General features: G+C 53.0%; 1 protein-coding gene across 1 annotated transcript; it reads left to right on the top strand.

The window, feature by feature from the left end:
- Positions 1–1,686: 1,686 nt before the first annotated feature.
- HPCAL4 (hippocalcin like 4) lies at positions 1,687–13,486 on the top strand. The gene is made up of 4 exons (XM_019656816.1): positions 1,687–1,832; positions 7,607–7,776; positions 7,892–8,107; positions 9,456–13,486. The coding sequence occupies exons 2-4, from the start codon at positions 7,615–7,617 to the stop codon at positions 9,651–9,653; spliced, it is 576 nt and encodes a 191-aa protein (XP_019512361.1). The 5' UTR covers positions 1,687–1,832; positions 7,607–7,614; the 3' UTR covers positions 9,654–13,486.
- Positions 13,487–15,843: the final 2,357 nt, after the last annotated feature.

The raw sequence follows: 15,843 nt of genomic DNA, 5'->3' as shown, positions 1-15,843 counted from the left end.
AGATGGAACCCATTTTAGAGTTTCAGATGCCACTTCCAGCATCTCCTGCTGCCTCTGCCACTTCCTCATGCCTTTGGTTGTGGTTCTCTGTGAGCAGGAATGAGTTCTTGCCCATCTCTGGGTCTCCAGAGCCCAGAGCAGAGAAGGTGCTCAGGAAGTGACAGGGGCAGGGCTTTCAAACACATGTCCTTCGTGAGTAGCCAACCAAAGGAGCCAGGGATATACCTGCTAACTGAGCTTCAGGTAGTGCTCTTATGCTGCTAGGGCCCCAGAGAGAAGACATAGCCTGCAGCCAGGGAAATGGGACAGCAAAACATGTTTAAGGGGAAATGGGATGGTTCTTTAAAAACAGAGACGGGGAGGGAGAGAAGGAGGTGGGGGGGGGAGAAAGAGAGAGAGATCTCCACTGATTCTGATTCCTCTCCAGCGAGCCTTGCTGGGCCTTTCTAGGATCACCCAGAGAAGCCTCGCCTTCGCTCTTGGCAGGTGGGTCCTCAGCGCCTGCCCCCCCCCCCGTTGCCCAGCGCATCTCAACTTTTGCTCCCACAGCAGAAGTCCCACATTTTCCCCCTCGCTGCTCTTCAGCAACCCCGCACCCATTTGACCAATCCCCAGACACTCCGCCCCACTTTTGAGAGCTATCTAGAGGTCCCTCCAGCGCACATGGCCCAGCCTGAGGCTGTCTGCTCCCCTTTCGTCCCCAGTTTGGAATAAAAGTGTACCTTCCCACAGCCTTGGGTCGGGAACTCTCAGCTGTTGGTGCAGTTGGGGAGGCCAAGCCGGGCTTTGGGGAGACCCAAAGGGACGGGGAGGAGGTGTTCCCGGGGGCCTGAAACCTTCCAGACCCGCTCAGTGTAAACCGCCTCGGGTTTGTGTCAACATCCGAAGCCGGAGACTGGCGGCGGCTAGGGACCGGCTCCGTCTACAGAACGGGAAGACGGGAGGGTGGGAATGGAGGGGTCCATGGGGTAGGCAGAGGGGTCCTTCTGGGGGAGATCTCGAGGTGCCTTATGAGTGTCCATGAGAAATAAGGAAGGCTGGGGAAGGCTTGGAATTGGGGGCTGTAGGGAGCCCACGACGAGTGTGGAACCAGATAGGGGCTGGGCACTTCGCCATCCGTACTGCGTTCTCCGCGCCCACCCACCCTCTTTTCCCATCCTCCGCGTGAGGGGGGTGGGTGTGTTGGGGATGTGTGATGCGAAGGTGTGGGCTGCTGACCACCCCATCTCTTTCCTCCCCCACTCGGCTCCATCGGCAGCTCCTTGTCGCTTTCTTCCAATTTTGGGTGGGATATGGAGGGGGGGTCACATCTTGTGACTCATCCCCTCTTCCATCCCCACCCCCGCTGGGGCCCTAGAAGGGAAGGCTTAGAGTCTCGGCTGTGGCTCTCCCGTTTCCATAGCAACCGTGCGGTTGTTTTTGCGAATCCACTTCAGTCGTTTACACTTTTCACCCCAGACTGTGGCCTGGGGTCTGAGCCTCAGGGCGGGGTACAGATGGGGGTACAGCTCCCCCCCTTCCACGCGACTCCGGGAATGTCAGCGCAGCCAGGCGGGGCGCGCTCCTGCAGCCGGGTCTCACTGGCCACCGGGTCCCCACCTGAGACCCCGCCTGCCACTCCGCCCCAGCGGAACCAATCAACGCCCAATCTGCCCGGGGTGGGGCGGGGCTTATGCAAATCGTGTCGCCTCCGAGCGACATAGTGATACAAGAGCTGGGAGGCGGCTCCGGCACGGACCTGGGAGAACCTGGCCGCCAGCCCGCGAGCCAATCTCTGTCCCTGCGGTCCGCCGAGGCTCGGAGCCATCCAGCAACCCGGCGAGCGGCCTCAGGTAACGCGGGTGGGGCCGGGAGGAGGCCGTTGTCCCCTTCCTCTCCACTCTCTATTCCTATGCTCGTCTCCTGCCTCTCTGATTCATCTTCCAGACCCCTGGTTCTGCTATAGGTGGCCGCATCTAGAGGGCCCGCCTCTGACCAGGGGGACCCCTCACCCAAATCCAGGCCCCATGGGTGCCATGAAAGGAGGTAGAGTTGCCTCCTTACCCCCAGCTCAGGTAAGAACAGTCACTGCTCTGGCCCCCAACACACGCGCGCGCGCGCGCACACACACACACACACACACACACACCTGGAAGTGTGATGCTAGAGGAGGCGTTAGTCACCCTCCCTCTTTTGGAGATAGGGAGTCCACCTAGCCCCATGGCAACCTCCCACCTCCATAGATGGTCGCCACCCACATCACCCACCCCCACCAGCAGCTCAACACACTTCACATAACAAGGTCCCTGCTCCCAAAGACAGCCTCCATCTCCACAGAAAGCCCACTCCCACTTCACGTTGTCCTCTCCTCCCACCCCGCAAGCTGACGGAGCTCCCAGCATACCTGAGGGAGGGAAGAAGCTCCCCACCTCCCTCCCGCGCTTCTCCCCAGGACACGCTCTCAACAGCGCCCCCTCCCCATGGTCTTGGTGCTGGGCAGAGGCCCCGTGCTTGGCCTCTTTCATCCTGGCCGGAGGATAAAACAGGAACTCCATCCCCAGCAGACCACCCATACCTGTCAGTTACTGCTGCCAAGGTCCCAGCCTCTTGCATTGCCCTCACCCCCCACAGCCGAAGCACCAAGGCCTCCCGTTCTACCTCTCAAATATCTTTCTAAGTCATACCCGCTCTGGCCTTCTTGTGCCCAGTTTCTCCCTCTCTCCTATCTTCCTGCTGCTCTGCAGGGACTGTGCCAGAGCTCCATGTGAACTGTCACCCCTTTCCCTAAGGTGGCCTGAACCTGGAGAGCAGAAGAGCTGGGTTCACATCTTGCTTTTGCCTCAGTGCTGTCTGACTTTGGCCGACACTTTGGCCGACAGTCACTTCTGTCTCTGATTCTTCATGAAATAGGGAAGGGGTCAGAACAGAGGGTAGACCGGATGTGGTGATCTTGAACAGACTTCCAACGCTGACACACTCTGGTTCTATGGATGATTTTAAGAAAACAGGACCCTTTCTCTCTTTCCCTGAACCGTGAGGATATTTCAGAGAGGAGGCCTGGGAGGCTTTAGTCCTCAGCGAAGGGACATTGCTTCTTGTCGAGGCCTAGATCCAGACCATCTCCTCCCACACGCTCTCCAGGCCTGGGTCCCTTCACAGCTATTAAGTGTCCCTCCTAGACCAGCAGCCCACATGGCATGGGTAGCACCAAGGTGAAGGTGGTCAACAGGGCCCACCCTTTGTTTATCATCCCTTGCCTCTCATTAAGAAGAGGGAGAAGACAGTGGCTGCTGCCGCTGTGGCTGCTGCTTGGAGAAGAGCAAAGGGAGGAGAGGAAAGACAGAAAAATCTCCTGGCCAGGGAGCTATTGTCACCATGGCAACCGTCTCAGCACCAGCTCCTCTGAAGCTGGGTGAGGGTGTGGGATTATTGCATCTCTCAGTCCCTCCCACCCTCACTGCCACCTCCCCATTTGAAGCCCACAACCCTGAGCTCTGCCCTCTGGGTAAAGAGGGGCAGCGGCTTTGTGTATGGGGCAGCGCCAGCTCCTTCACAGCAGGAGGGCAGCCCTCAAGAGGTGAGCAGAGGAGCCTGCGCATGGTCAGCAGGGCTACAGGACCAGCAGAACATGCCCTCAGTGCATTCTGGCCTTCGCCTTGCTGCTGATGGGCTCTGCTTGACCTTGGGTGAACCCTTCCTTTCCCCAGGTCTGGCTTCTGTTGTTTCTTAAGTGGATGAAATGGCAGGAGAATACAGATAAAACAGCCTGAGGCCATTCCACAGAGGAAGAAGGGGGTTCTGTCCCTCACATGTAATCCACCAAGGAACATTCAGTGAACATTGCTGGGTTCCAGGCACGGCCGTTAGGTCTCTGCAGGGTGGTTCTGTGCAGCCACAGAGGGCAGAGTGGGAACTCCAGGTGGGGCAGCTACAAGAGGGCAAAGTTAGGAAAAATGAGAAAAATACTTTTCTCCTATCTGAGCTGCCCCAAAGAGGACTGGGTCATATTGGGAGGTGACAAGCTCTTTGCCATTGGGCAAAAAGGCCTGGAGAACTTTTCTGGGGGGTCAGGCAAGGGTTTAATGCAAAGGCCTCTTCCAAATCAGTCTCCATCCTAGAATTCTAGAGCACCAGGTGAGGATCAGAGAGCTTTGAAGTCTACAGACTTGTGGGGCTCAACTCCATGGTCTCACAGGGTCTACTCATGCTCAAAATACTGTGCCCATGCTGCTGACTGTCCACTGTCCTGGCTGAGAGCGGCTGATCATTAGGAAGTGGGCTTCAGCCAGGCCTGCGGGCTGATTATAGCTGCATCCGCCCAGGAGGGAAGAAAGGACATTAGGGGAGAGGAAAACAGCTAAACAATAGGTGAGGTAGGTTCTGACTGTGAGAAACTTGGCTTGAAAGGAGTATATAGTTGTGAAGGGAGCAGTGGGAGGTAAGGCTAGACAGTCAGGCACCTCGACATGAGATTCTAGAGGATTCTGGAGTTTGAGGGGGTCTGTGGGCATGGCAACCTCTAACCTATATTGTACTTCTGGGCAAAAGCAGAAAAGACATTCCCTCGAAACAGAGGAATCAGAAGAAAGGTACTCCCTCTGAGGCAGTTGAGCCCACGGGCATGGCTGGACAAGCAGTTCCTCAGCTGGATTTCAGCGCCCTCAGCTGTGCCCCTGGCCCTGACTATGGGAAGAGAGAAGACATAGTGAAGGTTTCAGGAGCTCTTTAAAAAAAGGAACAATAGGACTTGGTGGCAAGTTGGACCTAGGGAAAAGGGAGAGGGAAAAAACTATAGGTAACTAAGATGGCATTTCCCCCCTGGGATGAGGGAGGGAAGGAAGGGGCCATGGGGAGAGAAGGACAGCCACCAGTTGAGGATGAGTCTGGTTGTAGATATGCTGAGTTAGAAGTACTGATGGGCTACCCCAAGGGGTGGATGTTTCCTGGGTGTCAGACACCATGACCTGGAGCTCAGCAAGAAGGTCCCGCTGAGGCCAAGAGGGAGATCAGAGCTATGGTTTTCCCGAAAGGCAGGAGTGGGGAAGGCCTGTACTGGACAAGAGTAGCCAGTATTTGCAGAGGATGGACCAGGAAGTGGCATGGATTCAGCCTGGGTGCTCATCTGGACCCTGCTGTATAACTCTGAGCCAATTTTCTCCTCTCTCTGGGTTTTCACTAAAATAAGGGGATGATTTTAAAGGGCATCGCTAGCTTTGACCTGCTGATCTAAGAGCAGTAGAGGGAATGAGGAGAAATGAAGGAGGAGACAGCCCTCAGTGGACCTGGGACCAAATAGCAGCAGAGAACAGGTATGGCCCCAGGAGAGAGAATTGTGGGAAGGCAGCACACAGCAGGGAGGAGAAAAGGGGCAGAAGGTGAGAGCCACATGGATGCTATGGCACACACAAAGACTGTGTGCTCCGACAGATTTGCAGCCTCATACGTTGACAGGCTCCCACCCACACTCCGCCCCTCACACAGACACTCAGGCATAGCCGACAGGAGACAGCGGAAGAAGCTCTGCCTCTCCCATCAGACACCTCCACCTCTGGGTTCTCTAGCTTCCTTGACTATACTGTGAGCCTTCAGTGTGCTTTGGAGTTGGGGAGGGGACAGCTGCACTTGGAGCCTGCCTCTTTCTTCTCGTGGTGTTCGAGGCATGCTTGACTCTGGCTCCAGTACAAATGTTTTGGACCCCACAGTTCTGGGCTCCTGAAGATGGCATGCCTTCCCCTCCCTGGCTTTTTCTGGGGGCGTATAGGGTTCCAAATACATCCTCTGAGAGTGGCAGATGTGGGGAGATGTTGTCATCAAGTTTCTTGATCTTCCTCATGGCCCAGTGGCAGAATCTGAGGCCCAGAAATATCCTGTAACTAACTTGAGGTCATGAAGTAAGGGAGGGGGCATGGAACAGACCTATCTCTGGTTGTTTAGGGCACTCCCAGCAGTAAAGATTAGAAGCCACACTGGCCTGGGAAGGGCTGTGGAAGTGGAATTCCTTCTGCTGGCCTGAGGACTTCCTTTCCCAGAGTATCTTCATGACAGACTACCCTGGGGTTGGAGTCTGGTGCCCTTCCAAAGACTCCAGTCATGTCAAAGTCACCACCTAGGCCACGTCCTGGGAAACTCAAGCTCTGGAGGGACATTGCTCCCATGGTGTACAGACAGGAGTATCCACGCAGCTTTCAGGGCCTGCTGGGACCTCGCTCTGGCCAGGCTTCCTGGGGAGAGACTGTCCCCACTTCTGCAAACACTTTCTCTGACACAGGCTGCCTGAAGGGCTCATGTTCCAGCTGGGGACTGACTCTTCATTTGCCCCAAACTTGCTTCTCAGCAACACCACCTCCATCCACTCAGCCCCAAATCTGAGCATCTGCCTCAACTCCTCTGTCTCTTTCACCCCACATCCAATCAATCGCCAAGTTCTACCAGTGCTCCCTCCTCACAGGCCTCAGTCCATCCCCATCTCTCTACAACCCCTATGCTGGTATCATCATCTCTCACTGAACTAGGCAGCAGGCCCCTCTCTGCTTTCCCTACCTCCTCCTACCTAAGTCATCTTGCACGCTGTATCCAAAGGAAAAATTCTAAAACATATTCCTTCTCTCTGGGTCTCCAGCACCTAATTCAGGGCCTACTATATTGTAAGCACTCTGTGTTTGTGGAATGAATGCTACCTTCCTAGCCCTTGCTTTCAAAAGGAGCTTCTGTCCCCTCCTGTAAAGGCCAAACTCCTTGGCATGGATGTAAAGCCCTTTACAACCAGCCATCTACTTCTCTGATCCAATTATGAGTTACTGAAGGTTGACTCCTGTCTACTTTATCCCCATCACTAGCACAAGGCCTAGCACACAGTCAGCCTCAATAAATGCTCATGGGATGAATGAACTAATGAAAAGAAGAATGTAATCAGGGCCATCAGTGCTACCAGCTAGGATTTATATTAATTAGTACAGAGGAAGGAGGGAGAGAAACTTCCTGGTGGGGTGGCCTGTAAGGCCTTGAGGAAGAACTTGGGAGATGGTGCCAGGGGCACACATGAGGGTCCCTGGTAGGGGAGAAGCCTGCAGAGGCAGGTGGGGGCTGAGTGTGAAAGCTCTGAGGATCAAGGAGAGAGTTAAGACTCTATTCTATGGGTGTGGCGAGCTCTGGAAGGTGTAAACAGCATAGGATGAAGGTTGCAGCAGGCAGCACCCGTCAGTGACAAGGAGAGCTGAGACCCAGAAGGCTGGAGATCCTGGGTACCAGGAGAGAAAACCTGTCTGAGGAGAGGGGAGGGGCCTGCTGTGGAGACCCTTTTATGGGGGAGGGGAATGAGAGGCAGGGACCCCCGCCCTGTGCTGGTGGGGGGAGAGGGGCAGGGAGAGGAGGCAGGAGCTCCTACGGGAAGGGACGTGGTGAAGGATAGAGCCCAGCTGTAGGAAGAGGGGCTTGTTGAGGGTGGTGGTGAGAGGAGGGGGACCCACCCTGCGGCGGAAGTAGGGATCCTGGCTGTGGGAATGTGGGGTTTGTTATGGGAGGGAGCTGTTGTGGAGAAAGGGAACCCTGTCCTACGGGGACTTGGAGAAAGGCTGCTGAGGTGAAGGCCTTGCCCTGGACCCATTTGAAGGAGCCCTTTGTCCCCCAGGCCCCGCCATGGGGAAGACCAACAGCAAGCTGGCCCCAGAGGTGCTGGAGGACCTGGTTCAGAACACCGAGTTCAGCGAGCAGGAGCTGAAGCAGTGGTACAAGGGCTTCCTGAAGGACTGCCCCAGTGGCATCCTTAACCTGGAGGAGTTCCAGCAGCTATACATCAAGGTGGAGAGGCCCGGGCGCGCGGGCGGGCGGGCGGGGGCGGGGCCAGGCACCCCAGGGGGCAGGCCGGGAGGGCAAGGCTGTCGCTGCACCCCAATCACCCGCGTCCCCGCCTCAGTTCTTTCCCTACGGCGACGCCTCCAAGTTTGCGCAGCACGCTTTCCGCACCTTCGACAAAAACGGCGACGGCACCATCGATTTCCGGGAGTTCATCTGCGCTCTTTCGGTCACCTCCCGCGGCAGCTTCGAACAGAAACTCAACTGGGCCTTTGAGATGTACGACCTGGACGGCGACGGGCGCATCACGCGCCTGGAGATGCTGGAGATCATTGAGGTGCGCTGCGACGGATCCGAGGCGCCCGGGGGTGCTAGGGTGACGCGCCCCTTACCTTCCCCGCCGTGCCCTTCTCTGGCACCGCCCTCTCCAGCCACCCTCCTCTCGGGCCTCAGGAGCCCTCTCCCTGCAAACCCACTTCTACGCCCATCCCACCTCCCAGGATCCGTTGGGCTCAGCGTAGGACAACCCCTATGCTAAGTACTTTACCCAACAACCCTAGGGGGTGGATACTAAAACCCCATTTTACAGATGAGGACACGCGGCAAGTAGTGGCTTATGATTCAAATCCAGGGAGTCTGACTCTAGAGCCTAAGTTCCTTTATTATTCTTTCAACAAATATGTATTGAGTGCCTGCCACATGCCAGGCACTGTTCAAAGTTCCTACTTTCAGGGAACATTCCTTCTAGACAGACAATTTAGAAACAACCACCAAAAAAACTGTGTTATGTCAGCAGTAAATGCTATGCAGAAGATAAGCAGAGCAAAGTACGGGGAAAGAGAGCAGTGGAGGAAACGTAATTTTATATGCTGTGAAACGTGAGCAGCAACCTGAATAAAGTGAGGGAGCTAACCATGCAGATGTCTGGGGAAGAGTGTTCTATGCATAGGCAACAATAAATGCAAAGACCCTGAGGTTAGATTGTGTTTGCAGTGTTCAAGGAGTGGTGGGGGTTAGGGGGTGGGGGGTGGGGGAAGGGTGGTAGAAAACAGTGAGCAAGGTGAGAGTGGTAGGAAGATCAGAGAGGAAGCCAGGAGCCCAATCACTTAGCGTCTCATGGTCTGGGGTAGAGACTTGACTTTATTCTGAGTGAGATGGGAAGCCACTAAGGGCTCTCTTCTCTGTGTTGAGAATAGGCCAAAGGGGTGGGAGAGCAGCAGAAGCAAGGAAACCAGTTCTGAGACTTCCACAGCAGGTCAGTCAGGAGCTGATGGAGGTGACAGCCATGGAAGAGCAGTCAATGGAAGTGGTTGGGCATGGGATTTGTTGCACACTTAGGACTGACAAAATTTGCTAAAGGATTGAATGTGGGCATGAGAGAAGGAGAGTCAAGAATGGAAGCAAAGTTTTTGGCCTGAACAACTAGAAGAATGAATTTGCTATTTACTGAGACAGTAAATAGACAGTAAATGCTGGGGGAGCAGCAGGCTGGAAGCGATGAGTTGGGTTTTAGACACGTTAGTGTGAGATGCTCATTAAATACCCAGCCTTAATGACCAGACATTGCCTTCCAGTATCCTCCCCATCTCCCAGTGTTCTCCCTGCCCGCCCCCAGACCCCCGTCACTCGCCCCCCAGCCTCCCTGCCCCTTGTGAGTGTTCACTCCTCCCTCATTGCCTTCCCAGGCTATCTACAAGATGGTGGGCACTGTAATCATGATGCGCATGAACCAGGACGGGCTCACACCCCAGCAGCGTGTGGACAAGATCTTCAAGAAGATGGACCAGGATAAGGATGACCAGATTACTCTGGAAGAGTTCAAGGAGGCGGCCAAGAGTGACCCATCCATTGTGCTGCTGCTGCAGTGTGACATGCAGAAGTAGAGAGCAGAGGCTAGTGAGGGGCAGGGCCCCTGGCCAGGAGGAGTGTGGCCACCTCCCAACCCCATGACCTCTCTGGCTGGCCCTTCCCCAGGGGATGGGGCACTCCAGCCTCACTCTCTGGCCCACCCAACCCTCTGCCCAAGCCTTTGTTCCCTTCAGTCAAGACCCTTGAGGGACCATTTCACTCTGGAAAAGAGACAGATCCTCAGGTATCCTGTGGTCTAGTGCCACCCCCAGTCTTGGCCCACAACCAACATCTACTGGGCATGGGGAGGTAGCTTTTGCCTTGAGAGGCAGGGTTAAGGAGGAGGGCTGGGGTTCTCCTCTGAAATTCTGTTCTTCCTGGCATTATGCTTTACAGGATGTGGTCCCACAGACCCCAGTTAAAGGGCCAAATTGGGTCTGTCCTTTGCTGAGGACCCAGATCCCTTAAAGATAGTCTCTGTCCGCCCCCTCGACTCTACCTGGCCCTTCTGGCCCCAGCCTTTAGAAAGTGCATTCAGCCCTTTCTTCAGCTAACATTTATGGAGCACCTGTTCAGTGTGAGGCACCTCTAGGTGCTAAGGATATGGTATAGTCTGCCAGACACGTTCTGTGCCCTCTGGAAGCTCATAGAGTAGTGAGGCTGACTTCCAGTGGTCCAGGGTCTCAAACGGGGACACTGAACACAGCTGAGCAGAGGGTGCGGTAAGGTTGGTCAGTTCGAGAGAAACTTTCCGCTGAGTTCCACACAGAACTGCAGAGGGATGGAATGAAAAGTAGAAGTCTAGGAACCATGTGAGTGGAAGTTTTAAGAAAAATTGAAATTTATTGTAATACTTATTTTTTTAGTACCCTTTAAAAGAGCTAAAGTCATTTTGTTAGTGTAGGGTATGAAAACATACTTTATATTACTTAGTTTTTTGTAAAATGATCAAATGAATATAGACAATGCGAATTTTCATGAGAAGAAAGAGGGAAAATACCACCAAATTTACCAGGTTAACGCTTTTTCTTATCAGGCAAAGTCCTGAGCTGTCACTATCAGCAATTTCTGCTGCTTCCTTTATAATGATCTTTTTCAATTCAGTGAGCAGCTCTGTTGTATACTTACTCTGGTTAGGTGCTGACTTCAGAAACAGAAAAAACAAGGTTGGCCAAGAGTGAGACCGTCTACGTTCCACATCTTGGTAGTTCCTTTCTGGATTTGGTCTAATTTCAAGGATGGGCTTGTTCTTTCATTGCTACAGAAGCAGAAGGAGCTAGAAGAAGAGGACCACCTGGCCACTGTTTAGGCTGCCAGGCTGCATTTATGGACCAACTGCCTAAAAATGTGGTGGGCATGCTCCATTTGAAAAGCTTTTTGTAACTCCAAATCCTAAATCCGCCAGGTAATTCATCGTCTTCCAAGTACACTGGCTTTGCTTTCCAACGTCTGCTTTCTGATTTTTGGATCCATGAGCTATACAGCTGCATGCTTTGACTGCCAGAAAATTCACCTTGCTTCTTCATCAAGTTTTCCACTTTACTTTCTCTTGTACTTGTGATCAGAAATTAGCTTTGATGTGCAGTGACAGCTGATTTCCTCTTGAACCACTGGTGAAAACAGTCTCGTACACAGGTGCTGTCAGCCCAGGGTGGGACCAGGGAATGGCTGCTGAGTCAGGGGGTGTGGGATAGTATCTGTAGGAAAACAATGACGCATGCGTCTTACTTCTGAGTGTTCACCTGTCCTCCTTCTCTGTAGGTAGAAACGCTTGAGGATGCTGACCTTTGCTCCCCAACTCTGTTGGACCTTCCTTCTTGCTGCCCTTGGAGGTAGCCAGGGCACTGGGTTACTACTCTCTTTCTAGCCTGCCTACGACCAGCCACGTGGTAAGGCTGGGGAATTCATATCCTCTGGCAGTAACTAGCAGGTTTTTATCCAATAATGCCTCACAAGATATTCCATTGCTCTCAGGAGCTAGCTAGCCATTAGGTATGTCTTGTGCTGTCAGTCAGCACCACAGATACAGATACGCAACAGCCTGACTCAGCTGACACTTCCAGTGGGAAGCTTTTTACAAAGTGGTGTTTCTGGCTCCCAAACATTGAATCTAACTTAAGGCCCAATCCCACAGAACTTCATGGCTTTCAAAGGCTTGCCATCTACCCCATCTCATTCTATCCCCACAGCCCGGGGAAAAGGAGATTTTCATTCCTATTCTCCAGACTTGGAAACGGAGGCCCAGAGAGGGGGTCCCTTGTGCAAGAACACAGTCAGGAGGTGGCACAGTGCCAAGCCTTGAAGTCTCAGGCTCTAAGAGGGTTTCTTCCCTTAAGCATCTCTTCCCTTTTCATTCCTCTGACAGTTATACAGAGGTTGACTGTGGGGCAAGCTAGGTTGGCTTTGGTCTTTTACAAGCTTCCTGCTAAGAAGTTTCTGAGGCTGTGGTCTTCCAAAAAGAAATTAGGAGCTTGGTTGAAGTCCCCCTATTGTCAAGCATCTTGTTTTCTGCTTCTGGGCTGCTCTGCTAGCAGGTCAGTGCTGTCCTAGGAGGCCTCTGACTCAGAACCCTGGAAGCATCTTCCTCTGTCTCTACCATCATCTTCCTCCCTAAGAGAACTGTTGTGTTTTTCTCCCCGCCAGCTGTAGGCAAGTCCTACCTGTGAGGGCATATTTGATCACCCCAAGTTTCTGGACACATACTCCTGGGTGATATTTGCTGGTCAGGCCAAAGGTTCTCAGACAGCCCAGCAGTGTTGAACACACAGTGTGAGGCCAGGAACCAGGACCACCATCGAGCTGATAGGAAGAGCCACAGGCAGGCCAGGCCTTGCTCCCACATACTCCTGGATGTCCCAAGGACTGTGTACTTGGGAGCTCCTGTGGTAGAGCACCGGCCATGCTGTGAGAGGAGAGGCCAGCCTCCCACCTCTGCCCCCCAACTGGGAGAAACTTGTCACAGGACACAAGGTTAGCAGAGATTGAAGTATGACTCACATAGACTCAAAAATATACAGACAGTTAAAACATTGATCTCTCCAAGCTCTCCTTGAAGTTCTGTATCTTCTTGCAGCAGCTCTTGTGAATTGAAAGTTTCCAGAATCTGCCTTCTAACTGTATTCTGTCCTCATTCAAACTTTTGGACTAGTTGATGAGCTCCTTCTTTCTCGTCTCTAAAACTCATCAGCAAGGGCTACTTCAGATGGCCACTCCAGCTGTAGTTAGGATTACATAACTTAATTTAAATCACAAGTTAAGAAAAAGGAAGTGCATAAACAAAGACACGGAATCTTTTCCTGATGATGGCAGAGTCCCTAGAGGTAGAAATTCATCCTGCTGCAGAGAAAGAAGGAGAGAATAAGAGAATAAGCTGGGGTTTCTAGGCAGGGGAGTAAGTTGACACTGTAAGTATTTTTACATAAAAATTTGCAAAAGCAACAAATATTTCCTGAAGATCCACCCTGTGCTGACTTTAGAGATCACTGTGGGGGCAAAGATACATATCTTACATATTTTAGTCATGATTTTTGAAAAACATATAATTCAAATCTTGCAATTGAAAGTCTCAGAAAAATATGGGATATTCTTTCTGAAATTTTCAGGGTTTTCTTCGACCTTTGCCAGAATGTGGGGGCAGGACTGGGCTTCCCAGCGTGTCTGGCCCTTCCTGCTTGGTGAAGGCTCCAGGAGTGTGGAGGCCTGCGGAAGGAGGGGGTCTGGGTGGCAGAGGGGGACCTCCCAACTCATTCTCCAGCATGGCCCCCTCCCCTCTTCAGGTGTGCCCACAGTGACTGTCCTTATTGTTCAACCCTGTGCCATGTGGTGTGTTTTTTTTTCACTGACAGTGAATAAAAGGTGTGACAGTGTTGAGGGTTCCTACTACTCTCTCGGATAGGGCTGGCGTGAGGAGGAAGAGGAGGAGCTCAAACAGTGGGGGAGTGGGGGTGCCTCAGCAACTCTTTGGGACTGAGCTCCTTGTTCTAGCACGGACTCTGGTTACATGGAACAGAGACCCACTCGATGGTTCAAAAAGGGGTAAGCAGATTACAAGGGCCCTACAGCTAGACAATCAAGAATGACTGGGCCTTAAATGAACTAGAACTAACAATGGGTACTCTCTCTTTTCTCTGGGCCCCACAGGCTCTCACCCCCTTGGCAGTATTTGCACCTGTGCTCTCTTTCTTGGTTTCTCTTCAGGCTTCCTTGGTTTGCCTGCATATAGGGGCTGCATCCCCACCTCTGTATGTCACCAGCGACTGACAACTCCCCTCTGTGTCTCCTAGTTCCGGTTCTTAAGCAAGAGAATCTGATTGGTTAAGTTTAGAATTGGGGGGGAACCCCTGGTCTAACCATCTATGGCTAGACCAGATGCTGATATGGAGGGTCTGTGGGCAGAGAAGTTCCTCCCTTCCCCCCAAAACGAGCTAGTGGCAGCAGATAGTCGGGCTTAGTTTCTCCCTCTGTCCAGTGGAAGGCATCATAAAAGCCCACATGGGTAGATAGTGGGCAGTGGAGAAAGCGCCCAAGGCCAGGATTACAATGGTCCATATGGTGCCCTTTGTACAAATTAGGAAAAAGCACCCCCTCTGAGTGGGAGCATCCCCCTAAGCATGCAGCCAGGCCAGTGGATGGCACCTTTGAGCTAATTAGAAAAATATATCCCTTCTTCTGAACAAATACAGCCTTGTCATGCCATGATGCACAGCTTGACAAGTGGAGTGTGCCCAGGATTTCAGGCCCCACCTGCCCTGCTGGTCAGAGGTTGTGTAGCATGTAACCAGTTACGCCATCCATAGGAGCCCAGCCCAGAGACCTGAGACCCCCTACACTGACCCAATATGATGGGGATGGGGATGGGGTTGGGGATGGGAGTTGGTGGTGAAATGTTTCTTTCAGAATGCTCCCCAATAGCCAGAGAGGCACTGTTCCCTCTTGGGGTTTGGGGGCAGTGGCAGCTGGAGGTGCCTGCTTCCTCCTGAAACGCTCAATTGATTTTACAAGGGCTTTCTCAAGGACACTTGGAGGGGGCCAGCTTCCTTGGCAGGAAGCAATTAGGACAGAGGAAGGAGGCTGACCTGGCCTCAGGGCAACCATGAACCTAAGGAGGTGACTCAGAAGTCTGAGAACTTGGAACTGCTATTCCCAGCTGAAGCCACGTTGGGGGGATGGGAAGTCCTGTCTCCCATCTGCCTTGGAGTATATAGGTCCTGGGTTACCATTTCCTAAAACCTCCCCCCTCAGGTTCTCATCATCTCTAGCCTAGGTTAGTCCACCTCCAGGCTTGCTCTCTATGCCATCTAGCTGCTCTGAAAAATGCACAAATCTGACCATGTCAACCTTTCAGTCTCCCCTCTGCCCTCAGTATGATAAGCTCCTTAAAAGTCAAGGGGGGCCTCAAGGGGGCCGGCCAAGTGGCGTGTTGGTTAAGAGCTGGCTTGGGACGCCTGAGGGCCCCGGTTCGGATCCCACATATGAGGGCCAGTGACACTGCCCTCTACAGCTAAGATGCTGAACAACAGCTCAACCTGGAGCTGGGCTGCCATGAGTCACCAGTGATGGTGTAGGCTGCAGCCCCTGCTGCAGTGGGTTGCCATAGGCTACCGTGTGTAGCCAGCAGCCAGCGTGAGTGTCCAGCCACCGCCGTGAGCAGCCGTCCAGAAGCTGGCGACTGATCTGCCTCGCCCAGGAAGAGAGCAATGATGGTGCCAACTTGGGTCAGTGAAGCAAAGTCCTCCACAACTAGACTGAAGAACAAAAGGACAGCAACTTGTCTGTTCCCCTTCTCCCAGTTCCCCAGCGCTGTTCCCATCCTCCAATTCCCCAATAAAAATCTTAAAAAAAAAAAAAAGTCCCTCAAGGGCCTGCATGATGAACTCAGAAGCCTGCTGACCTCAGAAGCCTGTTCTTTCCCCCCACTGCCCCCTCCTGCACCCTGCATTTGAGACACTGAATTGCCCCCATTTCTCTAAGGGATCTCTTAGGCTTCTGCATCGGTACACAAGCCATTGCCCCTCCCTGGGCCACACATTCCCCTGGCTCATTGATCGCCTTTGCTGTGAAGCCCTCTCAAACCTCAAACAGTTGGCTCTTAATACGTACATAGTCCATCATAGTTATTATACAGCTTCCCATGAGATTCCGTCAGCTGAGCTGGGCACACGTGTAAGTCTCCAAGTAAAGGGGACTGGATGAGTCAAGCCTTTGGGTTCCAAGTAAACAAAACCC

The sequence above is a fragment of the Hipposideros armiger genome, unplaced genomic scaffold, assembly GCF_001890085.2.
Source record: "Hipposideros armiger isolate ML-2016 unplaced genomic scaffold, ASM189008v1 scaffold_10, whole genome shotgun sequence".
NCBI lineage: Eukaryota > Metazoa > Chordata > Mammalia > Chiroptera > Hipposideridae > Hipposideros > Hipposideros armiger.
Note: the sequence above shows the minus strand (reverse complement) of the source record. Positions and strands in the feature narration are given on the sequence as shown.

What these genes read in the sequence shown, in the direction of transcription:
- HPCAL4 (XM_019656816.1), top strand. Translation starts at nt 7,615, where the DNA reads ATGGGGAAGACCAACAGCAAGCTGGCCCCAGAGGTGCTGGAGGACCTG. An exon ending in TCCAGCAGCTATACATCAAG is followed by an intron (nt 7,777 to 7,891) that starts GTGGAGAGGCCC and finishes TCCCCGCCTCAG; the next exon opens with TTCTTTCCCTACGGCGACGC. An exon ending in AGATGCTGGAGATCATTGAG is followed by an intron (nt 8,108 to 9,455) that starts GTGCGCTGCGAC and finishes TTGCCTTCCCAG; the next exon opens with GCTATCTACAAGATGGTGGG.